This window comes from Paecilomyces variotii (genome assembly GCF_004022145.1).
Source record: "Paecilomyces variotii strain CBS 101075 chromosome Unknown C8Q69scaffold_4, whole genome shotgun sequence".
Taxonomy (NCBI): domain Eukaryota; kingdom Fungi; phylum Ascomycota; class Eurotiomycetes; order Eurotiales; family Thermoascaceae; genus Paecilomyces; species Paecilomyces variotii.
Window position 1 is genome coordinate 1,570,404 of NW_021167143.1, and position 15,674 is coordinate 1,586,077.

Sequence of the window (15,674 nt, forward strand, 5' to 3'; positions counted from 1 at the left end):
TGTCAATTGGAGGTAGACATTCTGTTTGTAACAATTATACAACACCGGAATGTCGATAGATAAAAGCATAAACAAGGACCTTGCAGCTATAAATCAATGGTTGGTAAAGATTGGCGAGATATTTAACTTCAAAGCGGGAATTATTTAATACTAGATATACTCAACAGATGATTTCCTGTTTCTGTATTACCATTTCAGCGAACTTTGCGCGTGAAATATATACCGTCACGTGATCGAATTTACCCTATCTCATCCCTTGCGACCATTATTGTTTCCTGTCAGTCAATAATACAATAGCTACTTGCAATGTTATTAACAAAGCAATTATATCTCTAACACCTCAACTTTTCATTAAATACGTGTAAACCACAGAGGCGCCAGAGGCCATAGTTTTTTTACATCATGTGTGGAATGCGTAAACGGAATACGGCCGATCTTTGCGCTCTTGACGCAAGGAGACAGTTGATCGACATAACCACGGAGCAATCATTTCACAGCACAATGTTTTCCTAATCTCTAAGAATGGCTTTCGCGTCAAATCCAGTGTAATGTGGCGTTAGATACGCCGTAGATCTGTCCAATTGATGATCAACGAGACATCCCGCCCGGCCATTTACTCCAGGACGAACATGGCGAACTTCTAGAGTACCTACTCAGTATGATAGTTCACAAAAGACCCACGTGGTCGGCAAGCTTAAGTCAATTGCCTTACTTGACCCGCCCAGTAGTTGACTGCATGGTTCAATCCCTCGTTGCCTCATCCCAGCTCTAACATACCATCCCTTGCCTGCGGAGTGCATTGCATGTTGTCGCTCGTCTACGCTGTATTGACTGGAAGCTAAACTAATATTATACAGGCCTTCTTACGGATTACTTCGGCGCAGATGCCACATTGACCCGTATCTACTCACCAGCACATGTCAATTTTCATTTATCATATTCGTGGTATCGATAACGATAGGCTATATGTAGTCCAAATACCCTAGTGAATAGAGAGGCGAGAGACGGAACAGGAAAAGAGCCGCTTTTTCTTGCCCAAGTCCCCGAGCCTTGTATTTGTTTCAAAAATACCAAGCTGAACTAAGAAGAATAATAGCGTTTGACAAACCAAATAATATTGAGGTTTCATCTGATGGTATCGTGGCATTGAGAACATAAGAACTCTACTAGACAGATGCACGGAATGCTCTGAGCACACACCAACTACATGCAGGATATGACTGAGGTATGCCACTGCATACACATACAACTGCCTGGAGCTCGCTTTCAGTAAGGTCTCACCGATATTTCCCAACAGGAAAAGATCCCAACCGAAATGGGGCTGAACACGACTACCGATTACCCGAAGAAGTTTCGGATCCTGATGATTCATGGTGAGTGATATCCTACTTATCATCCCACAATCGTTGCTAACAACTAACCCTGCATCCTTACAGGATTCGCTGCTTCGGGACAGAAGTTCGAAGCAAAAGCAAGACCTATATCAGACCGCATAAACGAATTGCTCACTCCAAAAATCATCGATGAGTTCGCTGGAGGTATTGAGTTCTTATACCCCGATGCGCCTATTGTCCTAGAATGCCCAATTGGACTGGAAGAGAGGCGCGATGACGATGCAGATGACAAGGATAAGAATGGTCAAAGCACAATCGAAGAAGAACCTAGGGACCTCTCGAATCGTGCATGGTGGTATGGCCGAGATACAATCCACGCTTATAAAGGCCTCGAAGATTCGCTCTCATCTGTGGCTACATTTATCCGCAATCGGCCCATCCATGGAGTCATTGGATTCTCTCAAGGTGCTGCAATGTCGGGAATGATTACTTCTATCCTTGACTGTCGCGACAATCCCTCAAAGGTGGCCGCCTTACGAGGGCAAGGTCTTCCAGTGGACGACTTCCTCAATCTCCCCGGCCAGCACCCGTTGAGGTTCTTCATCGGGTGTGGAGGATATCAAGGAACACTGAAATATTACGGGAGTCTGTACGATTGGCCGATTCAGACACCAAGTTGCCATACAATCGCCGATATAGATGGTGTTGTGGAGGATTACCGGACCATAAACCTGGCACGTTGTTTCTCCTCCGCAAAAATGGTGCACTACTTCGGTTCTCATTTCGTCCCAAGAGATCGTGCTACTGTACAAACTCTCGCGTGCTTTGCCGTGAAGAATTCTTGCAGTGGCCCCGCGTCAGATGGTGTACCATCGGTTGCTCCTTCACTGAGTCAACCGGCAAAGAGAAATGCCAGCAAAGATAGGGATGATAATAGACTGGGCTATACAAACTCACAAAAGTCACTTCAGTCGGCTAAGAGAAGAAAGATATTCACTCTCCGCAGCCGACGAAAACAAGTTGTATCCACACGCCAGATTGTCCCCGCATTTAACCACTCATGCTTCGTTGTCTAACGATAGGGCACATGGGCGATGAAGCTGTTAGAGGGGAATTGGGCATTAGATCTGCGAGTTAACATGAGGATATCCAGCTTATGTCTGTTTATGAGGAGTATAAAGTTGTTATATGTTGTATCTAGCATTTATTGTTACTATTGTTCTCCTTCCCAGGGGATTTACTATCGAGTTTGAACCTTGAAAATTGTAAACGAGTATTTTTTTTTTTCTTATGCATCCAATGAGATGTATCTAGACCTCATGAATGTCCTTGTATAGCTCTAGGAACATATAGTTCTTCCAAGTACCGCTCTTCCTCCTCTGAAAGCTCCTTGCCCCTAGCATCCAGAGCCTCCTTTATGCGGTCGCTTGAACTGAACCCAATAATGGGAGCCGTGACCCTTCGGTTAAGCCAGGCCAAGCTCACATGGCTCATTGGCCATCCTCGAATTGTAGCAATCTCCCTTACCCTTGTTACAATACCATGTAGGTCCTGGTCACCATTGTCATATAGTGATCCGTTAGTGCTAAATGCCGCCCGTTTTGAAAATGTGCTCTGTGTTGGGTCACGGGCCAATCTTCCTGATGCCAACGGAGCCCACTGTTGAGGGAATAGGTAATTAGCACTTGTAGAACGGCGTGTTGTCAGACTTATCGGGAGACATTACAGGAATAAGGCCGATGCCTGTGAGATTGCAAAATGGGTTCATCTCGCGCTCTTCTTCCCGATATAATAAATTGTAGTGATTTTGCATTGAAATGAATTTGGTCCATCCGTGTTTCTCTGCGGTGTGCTGCAAGGTGGCGAATTGATATGTCCACATTGAACTGGCTCCAATGTAGCGGATGCACCCTGACCTTACTAGATCATCTAAGGCGCGCATTGTTTCCTCTGGTGGAACCGTTGGGTCGTATCGATGGATTTGAAGAACGTCGATATAGCTGGTGTTAAGACGCTTAAGAGATCCCTCGACGGCTTTGAAAATAGCGCTTCGTGATAGGCCTTGATACGAGTTAAAGTCTACGCGAATGATGGATAAAGGGAGAGATCTTTTTTATCGGGGTAAAACAGAAAAGAATTACATACCCCATTGGTTCACATAGTCCTTGCTTGAATCTGCCAACGCATGATGCATGGTTACCTTAGAACCAGGATCGTAGTTTTCAGAATCACAGACGACCCTATAGCACTTTGTCATGAGAACAACCTTCTCACGAGGGATCTTGTGTGTCTGAAGGGCCTTGCCCATGACCCTCTCGGATTCGCCATTAGAATAGACATTCGCCGTGTCCCACTTGCATTATATTAATTTATTGCCCTAAAGGGAAAGTCTAAGTGCAAACATACCGTGTTTATTCCGCTATCATAAGCTGTTTTCAAAAGATCAAGTGCCTATCAACCAGTAAGCAGAAGCAATCACATGAGAGAACAACAGAAGGAAATACATGATCTTCGTCTAGTACCCATGGGAGCCAGCGAGAACTACCCAAGTTCATACCGCCAAGGATTGGATTTGACACTCGCAGACCGGAGTTCCCAAGTCTTCGATACTCCGCCTTCGAGCGTGCCACAGACTCGCGCAGACATTGGGGCGCTTTTGCTAGGTTTTCTAGCACTATCCTGCTCATGTTGGACGGAATATATGATACATTTGATGCCAGAATTCGGCGATGAATCACTGTCCTTCGGATTCACCACAGATAACCCGAAATTTATGTTTAACCACCTCTGTCGGACAATCGACCCGAATCTTATGCTAAATGAGGGGAACTCGAACACGCGCAGATTGACACAGCTAGGACACAGCCTAGTGTGTCCAGATTACTGTAACAACTAGTAAATCCCGACTGCAGCTGCGGAGTTGTGGCGGCTTGATTGTGTCTGTGGCTTAGCTACCCCGGCGGACTTCATGATCACTGCGATATGGCTCCTCCTCCTTAGCCCTTCATCTTAACCCGTGAAAATCTATGCGCTTAATATTACCAATATCCTTAGCCAAGGATTGCTGTACAGGTAATTATTAATCATTCCGTGTCAGAACACCTAAAGCCCCCTTCCAGCTCTTAGTTCGAACCCCTTCCTTCGCCAAGGTTCAGTATGTAAAGTACGTCTAGTAAGTTACCAGTGGTGTTACGATACAAATACCCCCATCCGACATTGTATGTAGAAAAGTATCAAGACATGCTAAAGTCCTCACGATACACGATTAGATTCACATTTTCTTATAAGCTGCCTTTTTCTTCTTGGCCTCACTTGTCTTTGTAAGCCTGCTTTCCCAAAATCATTGAACGAAGATAAAAATATCCATTCCTCGTCGATGACGCATCCACTCAAGGGATAGATAGCTATCACGGATTGCCGATCCCTTTTTGAAACGAACATGCTGTTTACAAATGATGCACCAATCTATTGCGCTGTGGGTCAATCATATGATAGACACGAGAGACTGACCACGGCTGAGTGTCACCCCTTCTTTGTCCTAGTGAAAATATTCGAGTTTTCAAGCGCCCTCGGTCAAGTTTGACGTTATTACGAACTTTGGTCAGAACTTTGATCTGAGCTTGCAAACGCTATATAATAACAAGACCATAACCCTTTTTCGCGCGTGGCAGATAAATGAGACCAACAATTTGGACCTAGCCACCCGGCAGCGGTAGGTCGGAATGGATATGTTGTCACAATTGATGAGGTGGACGGATTTGCAGGTATGATCGAGACCGAGAGACATTGAATTGCGATGAATCTGAGTACCTAATATATCGGATATGTAGTTGCCAATCGATTTAAAAAGGATATTCCGAACCATGCCTGTCAATGATGCAGAAACGGTGACATACTGGCGAGAAGCTTTAGCCAGCTCAGAATATGTACCGTATCCGACTCTACCGCCGTTTGTCAATCAGCCAGTGGCAGATAAGCTGGTAGAGTACCAGTTCCCACGACCCAAGGAGCCCTCAAATAATATTACTGTACCGATTCTAGCCCGTGCTGCATGGGCCATAATCGCCAGTCGGCTGACCGACTCGGACGATGTTGTGTTTTGTGCGACAGCATCCGCAACAAACGCGCCGGTTCTGGTGCGCGTGAAGTTGACCGACAATCAGAAGGTTTTGAAATACCTGAGATTAGTACAGCAGCAGGAACCCTATATGGTCACACTTGAGCAGGCAGGTCTACATGGAATCACCCAAGAATCTTCCGATTTTCAGAAAGCGTCCATGCCACAAACACTGCTTATCGTCCAACCGCAAAAGGACGGCAGAGAGATTGGCAACAAATTGCATCAGTCCGACGCGTACGGTCTGACAATTCATCTAGAGCTTTCTAGTGCTCAGATTAATGCTACCGCCGCCTTTGATCAGAGGGTGATTGAGCCATGGCTTGCGATTAAGCTACTTCAACGCCTTGAATTCGTGATGCAACAGCTCAGTGATGCCAGTCCTGAGCTGGAACTGAAGGATGTCGGGATCGTGCCTCCACTAGACGTGCGACAGATATGGGAATGGAACAGTGAGGTTCCGCCAGTGGTTGAGCGATGTATCCACGACATTATCCTGGAACACGCTTCAGCGCAACCCGATGCGCCAGCAGTCTGCGCATGGGACGGTGAGCTGACATATCGCGAGCTAGACAACCTCTCAAACCAGCTTGCCTGCCGTCTTGTTGAACTCGGTGTTGGCCCCGAGAAGGTCGTGCCGTTGTGCTCGGAGAAGTCGATGTGGACCGTCGTGGCGTGGGTTGCCGTTCTCAAAGCCGGTGGTGCTTTCGTCCTCCTAGACCCTACGCTGCCTGAGGGTCGAATCCGAAGCATTTGCCAGCAGGTGCATGCGGCAGTTGGTATAACGTCCGCCTCCTGCGAATCCAGGCTGTCTCCATTCACGCAACACATTGTCGTGCTGGCAAGGCAGGCGCTTGGGTCGCAAAATCACCAAACGTTGTCACAGATGCCAAAAGCGACCCCGAGAAACGCTGCGTATATCATCTTCACGTCTGGAAGTACAGGAGAGCCGAAAGGTTGTGTCATTGAGCATCAATCTTACTGCTCGGCAGCGTTCGGCCATGGAGCAGTACTGGGCATGAACAAAGACATGCGCGCTTTACAGTTTGGCTCCTACAATTTTGCTGGGGCGATCATGGAAATGCTGATGACCCTAATCTACGGCGGCTGTATCTGTATACCATCTGAAGAGGAGAGGGCCAGCAACTTGGCGCAGGTAATTGGGAAGCTGAACGCCAATTGGGCCTTTCTGACTTCCACTGTACTCTCGCTCCTTCACCCAGAGAATGCCCCATCCCTGAAGACGATCTGCGTTGGTGGCGAGCCCATCCGAAGTTCCCAGATCAGGGAATGGGCGCCAAAGGTTCACCTGCGACAGACGTACGGCAGTGCAGAGACCGCTGCTGTTGTCGCATCAGCACGGTTATATGCATCGTCAGCGGTTACCAGCGTTGGAAAAGCGACTACCGCCAGATGTTGGCTTGTTGACCCTGCCAATGTCAACCGCCTCGTGCCTGTGGGATCTCCTGGTGAGGTTTTGTTCGAAGGGCCGGTAATTGGACGCGAGTACATAGGGCAACCGGAGAAGTCTTCTGCGACCTTCATCGATGCACCATCCTGGAGATCTGAGCTGGGACGCTGCTCAAAATCGTCTCGCTTCTATCGGACAGGTGATCTTGCAGCATACAGAAGCGATGGATCCATTGAACTCCTGGGGAGGAAGGATACCCAGGTCAAACTACGGGGCCAGCGCATCGAGCTTGGGGAGATTGAACACCAAGCACGATTATCATCACCAGATGTGAGGGACGTCGCTGTAGAGCTGACTGCCCTCAATAATGGCATGGACAAAGGTCCACAATTAATAGGATTCCTGGTAATACGAGAGGCTCACGCAAAAGTAAACGGCAGCGGTTTGCACAATGATGAACATACTCGCACTGTCATCCAAAGTGTCCGGGCCCGACTGGAGAGCGTGCTACCGCATTATATGGTCCCATCAGTGTTCGTTCCAATCCCAGCGCTTCCGTTGACAGCATCCGGAAAGACGCACCGAAAGAAACTGCGGGAAATGGGGTCTGCAATGTCAAAGGAAGAGCTGGAGGTGTTACGAACGAAGGCAGAAATGCGGCAGCCAACAACACTGGTTGAGAAGCGTTTGCAGGAGATTTGGTCCCAAGTGCTCAAGGTAGATGCGGCTACCATTGGACTTGATCACAGTTTCTTCAGTCTCGGTGGCGACTCAATCACAGCAATGAAGGTTGTGGGTGAGGCTCGCAAGGTCGGCATTAATCTGATGGTGGCAGACATCTTCCGGCAAGATACTGTTGCAGGATTGGCTCATCAGCAGTCGCTGAACAGCGCACAAGTCAGTCAACAATTCGATGGTGTTGTTCTCGTTGAACCTGCCGTCAAAAAGATTCTTCTCGAGGAGATTGACTCTCTTGGAACTGGTCACCGTTCTACAGATATCGCAGATATCTACCCTCTGACGAGCGTTCAAGAAACGCTTGTGGCTGCCAGTTTGGCGTGTGGAAAGTTGGCCGACTATTTCTACCTTGATCTGGATGACAAAATCAGTATTCCAGCCCTCGAAAGTGGCTGTAGCAGAGCTCTGGAGAAGTTTCCAATCCTCCGCGCATGCTTTTTCCAGCTTCAAGGAAAACTCTGGCAAGCTATTCTCAATCAACTCAGTCCGACTCTTCGCGTGGAAGATGTCAGCGGTGATATGGATGAATCCTTCAGGGACATTTGCCTCAGAGACGGAAAAACTCTTTCGCCAACTCAGCCTTTGGTCGCATTTATCCTACTTAAGCACAACGTGAAAGGCATGAGACTGGTTCTTCGAATGTCGCATGCTCAGTACGATGCTTTTAGCGCGCCAGTCGTTTTTCAATCGCTCTTTGACGACGACAAAGTTTCTACTGCGCCAAGCTTCTTCAACTTCATGTCTTACACTTCTGGCCGACGTCCACAGTCAATTGCATACTGGAGCAAGTTGTTAGAAGGATCGCGTCTCACTGTCGTTGGGCCCAGACTTCCTCCTGGCAATGCCAAAGATCCTGTGCCGGAGGCGATTATAGCTAAAGCGGAAACTCATTTTCTGCAGCGTCCCGACAAGATTACTGCGGCAACTCTAGTCAGGACTGCGTGGGCTGTACTGCTGGCACATATCAGTGGTGACACTGACATTGTCTACTGTCAGGTAGTCAGCGGTCGCAACTCTGCAATGCCAGGAGTGGAAAAGATAGTGGGATGCTGCCTCAATATTGTACCTACACGAGTTGTTCTCTCCTCTTCCCCGACGGTAGCTGAGCTGGTTCATGCCGTCCAAGAGCAGTTACTCGAGATGGGAGAAGCAGACACGCTCGGTTTCAGGGACATCGTCGAAAATTGTACCGACTGGCCAGCGACCACGAACTTCGAGTCAATGATCCATCACCGAGATATCGACGAACACCCTGAGATACAGACATCAGCGGGCGTATCACGGATGCAGGCCTTTGATAACCCTGTCACATCCCCATGTATTTTCGTGGTATCGTACGGACGAGGCGACAAAATTAGTATCGAAATTTGCGCAAATACTCACATCATGACCATGGAGACAGCTGATGCGCTAGCTTGTGGTCTTGTTCAAATTATTGAGAAGGTAGTTAGTTCCATGCACATGCCTGTGCAGTCATTGATGGACGGTGTTGGGTTTGTTATATAATTGCAGAGCTTCGATGTATGTATATTAGCACCTGTCAGGGGCAGCCAACGAATGGCCGAGCTTCAATCCATAAACGGAGTTAATAATTGTGAAACTCTCAAACCAGAACGCTCTATTTCATAGTTTAAGCAAGCTTAAAGCCGCAAGCTTCCATTCAACGACAAGAAATGTATTTGTGCCAAAATTAGTCCTTATATGGGACTTCTTGGATGACTTCATGGCCGTAGCTTGATTGGGCGCACACGTTGGGCGATACTTTGGTCGGCAGGTAGAGAAAAGTTGTTGAAAAAGAAAAAGCAGAAAGAAACGTTTCTTTTGCTGTTGACTCCTGCTTGTATTCTCCTCGTCCATGGTCGAATGTATTGGATCATCCATTGGCTAGGATCTGAGGGCACTGACGTAACTCTAGATAGATGGCGGAGGTGAACGTATCCCAAGAGATTCCTATTCAACGAATTCTCAGTATACCGGCCGAAAGGGCTTCGAAACATCGATCTTGCTTGGTCTTCATATACGCCACGGAGCTTATAAAAGCTCACAAGGCGGAGAAGATCAACCGTATACGCCCCAAATAGCTTCGAAGAGCAAACTAAGACTAATATCGCATCAGGTAGTTCGCTCCGAAAGCCTTGAACTTTGCCCATTCTACTCTCTGAACTTTGGAGCATAAGTAACATTTTAGCACCGTGCATCAAGCATTAGCTGTCACCCACGAAGGTTCACGATTCAGTACTCGCTTAAATATCTCGTTGTTGCACTTGGGCTTCCATGATCGAGACTCAAAGCTGCTGGGCTTCTGGAGGATTGACTGCATGGTCAATAGACGGTATTAAAGGCGGATGAAGCGCAATCAGAGTGACCTGCACGTGAATTAGGTTCATTGTTATCTTGATACCTTGGCCATGTTCATTTCCACATCAACTTACTGCTCAGTTGTTCTGAGTCACAGTATCTCTAAACATTAGCTAGTAGTAATTGTCGACATCCTCAGAAAGAAAGACTTCATTCACAAGCCTAAATAAGAAATGAATCACCGAATGTCAACTGCCAACACCGCTGTTAACGGCAGAAATTGAGGTGCATGTCAGGCTCCCAGAGATGCTGTATATTGAGTCTCCCTTTGAACTATTGACAGATAAGTTTGGAGTTAAGATGAACTAGGAGGATGACGACTAGACTGGGCGTATCACTTAGCCTTTTCTAGATGGAGTCTGTTCAATTACTCTCAAAGCGGTCCTCAGCAAGAATAAGAGATCGATCACATACGACAGAAAAGAAGAGTTGAGGAAGATTTAGGTCAAGACCAGTTACAATGGCTACCAGAGTGTTGACTAGACTTCTCCAAAGGGGCCATCTCGAGGGCGCCTCGAAAGGCCACGAAATCTCGAACATCAAGATGGGAAATCACGTCTAGAATAGAGGTATCTCCAGAATCTGAATGTCTGTGCAAGAAGTGCAAATAATAATTAGCTGGAAGTTGGGTCTTCTGAGACAATGTCTGAGCAGTCAAGCAGGTCAGTTGTTACCCCGCCAGTGCGAGGCGATCAGACCAGCCGCCCCTTATCTAAACGCGGTCTTAGCGTCCGGCCTACCAAGGAGAGTCGGTTTACCGCTTTCGGGCAACTCCTCTGGCTTGCTTCCTCGAACCACACATCACGCAAGCTGTCAATTCATTAACGCTCTGTCTGGAGAGGCTTCGATGCCAATGCGGAGCCCAGAAGACTGCTTGAACGATCTCTGTCGGTGACGCCGGCGTCAGATTCTGCAGAATCAAGTCTGCGGAGCTCTCCTCCTGCACCGTGTCACGCTACTCCGTACCCCGTCCTTTGACGATCGACAACAGCCCACCGGGGAGCATCGGACGAGAATTACTACAATCACTGAGCGGGGAATAGAGGAGAACTATTATACTGTGAGGTGAACAAAACCTGCGGGGGCCGTACCATCCGCGCGGATGGTTGTTCCCTCACATCCCCCGAATTCAACGGACGGCGCATGCGAGAACTTGCGAGGAAGAACGAGAGACATTGGGAAAGAGTGAAAGCAGGTAACTGGTGACGCTGCTACAATCGATAATGAGCACTGGAGCGACAACAACTGCGGCCAGCTCTTCTGACCTTCCTGCGGCTGGAGATGCTCCGCAATTGCCGTCAGAACCTGACAGTTCAGCCAGCAACAATGACCTAGCAGGTACTCAAGAGACTGGCAGTGCTTTAGATCGGTCGGCTGTCCAGCAAAGCACAGGAAACAAAGACCAGCCGGCGGATGGTGGTAGCGGACAGAGTCATGTCGAGCTGGATGAGTTTGGTCTCCCGATTCGTGTGTTCTCGAAGCCTTCACGCCCTGTAAACGATTCATTAGGGGAATCCGAAGCATTCAGTGAAGCGGCAGATCAAATAACCGAGAAGGAGAAGCCAGGCAACAAGGAGGAGAAGCAGACGAGCAACGAAGAAAATCCATCTAGCCAGCAGTCGCAGCCGGCTGAACAGTCAAAACCTGGCAGTGAACCGAGAAAACAGATACATGCGGCGGATATCGGCACATATACGCAGTCGCAGGAGTCCAATGTGAGCTCTGGACCGGTCGATTCTGGGGCTTCCGGCGAAAGTGAAAAAGACAAAGAGACAGCAAAAGACATCTCAGCAGGAGAGAAGACGGAGGCGGACAAGACTCACCCTGAAGAGCAAGACGACAAGCTATTGGATAAGGAGCAACAACCTCAGGCCGCTACCGCTGAGGATGCCTCGCACAGCGATCCTTCTCAGAAGCGACACAGCAGTGCCAAACCTTCGGAATGGTCGCACCAAGGACTTGTGTTGCATCACGATTCGGAGGAGGAATCGGAGGAAGAGGAGGAAGGTGATTGGCAACCCATGCCGGCTCTTGGGGAATTTGATGTTTATGATGACTATGGCCGGCTGGTCGCTCGTGGTGCAAAGCAGGAGGACGATGAAGCTGTGTATCAAGGGCTAGGTGGAGCTGGGAAAGGATACACTCGAGTACAGCTTGATGAAGATGCTCAATCGGCCACTAGCATGGACGAGGATACCAGCTACCTTTTCAAAGAAAATGGTCATACTGTTGGCGTTGATGAGGAATTGAGGGATCCTACGACCCAGCTTCAAGCCACGAAAGATCTCTTGACGGAAGGCCAGAGAATCGCGTATGTTGGTGTGACAAGGTTGTCCATATATCAGATGGATGAGGAACTTCGGAGTATTGTGACAACGAGAGGAAGCAAAAAGGCCCTGCAAGGTGCATCGGATTCGATAAAGAAGTGGGGTCAAATGATGATGGCTCGACTTTACGCTCATATGGACATCGACACTGCGGAACAAATTATGATTGAACAACTGGCTGATCATGGTGTGCAACCGGCAGATCTTGTTCGGCCACTGATGCAAAACGCTCGAGTTAAGAACCCGATGGCAGAGGAGCTTAACTCTCCAAAAAAGTCAACATCGATGCCTGCGTCACCGGCTTCCAGGGATCTCGGGGCCAGTCGTTCTACTCCAACTGACGATTCCTTCGATTTATCCTCACCTCCACCCTATGAAGAGCACAAGGACGATGAATTGCCGGAAGTTCGAACACCGTCCCAGCTCCCAACTTCGCAAAACATCGATATTGACCTTCGCTGGACCGTTCTTTGCGACCTCTTCTTGGTCCTAATTGCGGACTCCACATATGATTCCCGCTCACGACGTCTATTGGAGAGGGTTGGTGAGGCCATGGATGTGCCATGGGTGCAGATCTGTCGCTTTGAAAAGAGAGTCATCGACGCGTTGGAGATGCAAGAAGAAAGCGCCAATACCAAGGAAACGTGGGATGAAGCGGAGAACATGGAACAACGCCGCAAAAAGGCACTGAAGAAAAAGTACATGATAATGGGTCTCGCTACTGTGGGCGGTGGCCTAGTCATAGGTCTCTCTGCCGGGCTGCTGGCTCCCGTTATAGGCGCTGGTCTTGCAGCAGGTTTCACTACTATTGGTATCTCCGGAACAGGTGCCTTCTTGGGGGGCGCCGGTGGGACTGCTTTAATTGCCTCCGGAGCGACGCTTACAGGAAGCACGATCGGTATCAGAGCTTCGCACAGGCGTACTGGTGCTGTAAAGACATTTGAATATCGTCCTTTACACAATAACAAGAGGGTCAACCTGATTGTTACAGTTTCTGGCTGGATGACTGGTAACGTCGACGATGTCCGCTTGCCATTCAGTACTGTAGATCCGATTATGGGCGATTTGTATTCAGTGCTCTGGGAGCCAGAGATGCTGCGAAGTATGGGTGATACAATTAACATTCTCGCAACAGAGGTATGCGCCTTCGTTTTCCCGGTCGCGTGTCATGGCTAATTTCTTGTGTAGGCTCTGACCCAAGGACTGCAACAAGTACTTGGCAGCACTGTCCTTGTAGCACTCATGGCATCGCTGCAACTACCTATTGTGTTGACCAAGCTGGCCTACTTGATCGATAATCCTTGGAACGTGTCTCTAGTCCGTGCAAACGCGGCTGGTCTGATTCTGGCCGACTCCCTAATGGCCAGGAATCTTGGGAATAGACCTGTTACGTTGATTGGATTCTCTCTTGGCGCTCGAGTTATCTTCTCTTGTTTGAAGGAGCTTGCAAATAGAGGTGCCTACGGGCTGGTACAAAATGTGTATCTTTTCGGTTCCCCAGTTGTGGCCAAAAAGGATGAATACCTGAGAGCGCGAAGTGTCATTTCAGGTCGATTTGTCAATGGCTATGCGTCTAATGATTGGATTCTGGGGTATCTGTTCCGTGCCACCAGTGGTGGAATTATGCAAGTTGCAGGCCTTGCACCCGTACAGGGTATCCCTGGTCTGGAAAACATTGATGTCACCAATCTTGTCAATGGCCATATGGCCTACCGTGCAGCAATGCCTCGAATTCTCCGTGAGGTTGGCTGGGAAGTGCTTGATGACGAGTTTGCGGAAATCGAGGACCCCGATCCCGAAAACCATGCTGAACGGCAACGGGAGCTGATTCGAGAGATCGACGAAGCCCGCAGAGAGGCAGAGCAGAAGCCAGAGAAGAGACGCTTTGGTTTCTTCAAGCGTGGCAAGCTAGCGGAAAAGAAAGCATGGGAGACGTACGACCCGGACAAAGCCGAGACAGGGCGTCGCGATTCTGTCGACAGCTCGAGCACCAGAGCGGGAAGCGTTCTCTTTGATATTGATGCTATCCGTAACGAATTAGCAGGCGAGCAAATCGAGGTCAAGCAGCTAGAATCCACATTACCTCCTATGAAAGTGGAACTGGGTTCATCTAGCAAACCATCATCACCATCGACAGTAGAGCGACCAGCAACTATGCAACACAGCAAGAGTGCAGATGCCAGCCTTCCTGTACCTAAGATTCCCAGTTCTCCCGACACCAAGTCCCCTCACGACCCATACTCGCACCCCGAGGAAGAAGAGATCCAAATGACCTTCGATACTTCCTACAGCGGTCACGACCACCACTCTTCAACTTTCTCAAGATCGCAAGACGAATTTTCATCCCCTCCATCTTCCAGGCCAGGGCTCCATTCCTCCGCCACCATGCCTGCCGCTGTCGGTATCGGGGCTGGAGCTGTTGTAGGCGGAGCCTTGGGTCTGGGCCTCGAAGAGAATGCCTGGGCCCAGGATGATTTCGGCCATGGAGGCGACGACGAAATCCAAATGACGTTTGAGTGAGGAAGTCAAAGAGTTCTAGAAGTCGCATCGTTTTCTTTGCCCTCCCGGCTTTAGAGAAGGAGATCGGGATGAGAAAGGCTATGATCCTTATTTTAATACCCCCCACCTTTTTCTTTTCTTTTGCGTTCCGTTTTATATAAAACTCTAGACCGTCCTTGATACGCGGAGCTCGGTACGTCCGGTCAAAAAGATGACCTTATGAATGAACTGCTACGCGAATTTGAGATATCCTTTTTCTACCTGGTTGATTGATTGGCATGCTTGAACTTGACACATGCCATTCCTGTCTTGTTTCCTCTTCTCTTATAGGGATCCTCTTTTCTCTTTTTCTGGCCAATTCTTGGGCAATCTTGCCCTTTGCATGGGATCTATATATGCAGCCTATACTTCAACCATACAACTGAAGTTGTCCCTTTTATCCTTTTACTCTAGAGTTGGGATTAGGCGTCCGGGCGTTTTCTCTTGGCCCACTTAATACCTGTATATACTCAAATATTCAATCTATATATCACATACCCTCTTTCTGGCATATTGATTCTTATCGTCGAGAACATGAGAGCAGCAGTAGGATTTAGCAGACATTCTCGAAACGGCAGTAAGCTTTGTGGAGCTTCCCGCACAGTGGACGGTGAATGAGTATAGGCAACACTAGGACTGGTCCTCAAGCTTCTCACCAAGCTTTGCCTTCACCTTCACCTAAAACCACTGTCGGAATCTGCTCCCACGTAGCAATCCGAGCTATCGTCAAAAACACGACAATATCATCGAGTCCTCACCGAGATCATCGTGTCTAGGTTTCTCCTATTCTAGAGTGTGGAGCATTCGCTGTTGTAGGGATTCCCTTCCCTAACCTCACCGAGATTTTGAAT

General features: G+C 48.5%; 4 protein-coding genes across 4 annotated transcripts; 3 read left to right on the plus strand and 1 right to left on the minus strand.

Annotated features, from left to right (window-relative positions):
* The first annotated feature begins 913 nt into the window (after positions 1-913).
* C8Q69DRAFT_465147 (serine hydrolase-domain-containing protein) lies at positions 914-2,609 on the plus strand. The gene is made up of 2 exons (XM_028630467.1): positions 914-1,373; positions 1,437-2,609. The coding sequence occupies exons 1-2, from the start codon at positions 1,316-1,318 to the stop codon at positions 2,408-2,410; spliced, it is 1,032 nt and encodes a 343-aa protein (XP_028486045.1). The 5' UTR covers positions 914-1,315; the 3' UTR covers positions 2,411-2,609.
* On the minus strand, positions 2,610-4,327 carry C8Q69DRAFT_465154 (NADP-dependent oxidoreductase domain-containing protein). Its single transcript, XM_028630468.1, has 5 exons — positions 3,839-4,327; positions 3,741-3,785; positions 3,480-3,687; positions 3,061-3,395; positions 2,610-2,993 (listed from the first exon to the last, which is right to left on the minus strand). Exons 1-5 carry the CDS (start codon positions 4,019-4,021, stop codon positions 2,652-2,654), a joined length of 1,113 nt encoding a protein of 370 aa, XP_028486046.1. The 5' UTR covers positions 4,022-4,327; the 3' UTR covers positions 2,610-2,651.
* Positions 4,328-4,986: 659 nt separating this feature from the next.
* On the plus strand, positions 4,987-9,214 carry C8Q69DRAFT_244094 (hypothetical protein). The gene has a single exon (XM_028626523.1). It carries the CDS (start codon positions 5,198-5,200, stop codon positions 9,104-9,106), a length of 3,909 nt encoding a protein of 1,302 aa, XP_028486047.1. The 5' UTR covers positions 4,987-5,197; the 3' UTR covers positions 9,107-9,214.
* Positions 9,215-11,017: 1,803 nt separating this feature from the next.
* Positions 11,018-14,942, plus strand: C8Q69DRAFT_244097 (DUF726 domain protein). The gene is made up of 2 exons (XM_028626524.1): positions 11,018-13,422; positions 13,474-14,942. Exons 1-2 carry the CDS (start codon positions 11,182-11,184, stop codon positions 14,803-14,805), a joined length of 3,573 nt encoding a protein of 1,190 aa, XP_028486048.1. The 5' UTR covers positions 11,018-11,181; the 3' UTR covers positions 14,806-14,942.
* The last annotated feature ends 732 nt before the right edge of the window (positions 14,943-15,674 follow it).

Bases quoted from the DNA above. Each gene is read 5' to 3' on its own strand.
- C8Q69DRAFT_465147 (XM_028630467.1), top strand. From the start codon at position 1,316: ATGGGGCTGAACACGACTACCGATTACCCGAAGAAGTTTCGGATCCTG. The intron at 1,374-1,436 runs GTGAGTGATATC...GCATCCTTACAG, and splicing joins TCGGATCCTGATGATTCATG to GATTCGCTGCTTCGGGACAG.
- C8Q69DRAFT_244097 (XM_028626524.1), top strand. From the start codon at position 11,182: ATGAGCACTGGAGCGACAACAACTGCGGCCAGCTCTTCTGACCTTCCT. The intron at 13,423-13,473 runs GTATGCGCCTTC...TTTCTTGTGTAG, and splicing joins TTAACATTCTCGCAACAGAG to GCTCTGACCCAAGGACTGCA.
- C8Q69DRAFT_465154 (XM_028630468.1), bottom strand. From the start codon at position 4,021: ATGAGCAGGATAGTGCTAGAAAACCTAGCAAAAGCGCCCCAATGTCTG. The intron at 3,688-3,740 runs GTATGTTTGCAC...ATATAATGCAAG, and splicing joins ATGATAGCGGAATAAACACG to TGGGACACGGCGAATGTCTA. The intron at 2,994-3,060 runs GTAATGTCTCCC...TTCCCTCAACAG, and splicing joins CAGGCATCGGCCTTATTCCT to TGGGCTCCGTTGGCATCAGG.
- C8Q69DRAFT_244094 (XM_028626523.1), top strand. From the start codon at position 5,198: ATGCCTGTCAATGATGCAGAAACGGTGACATACTGGCGAGAAGCTTTA.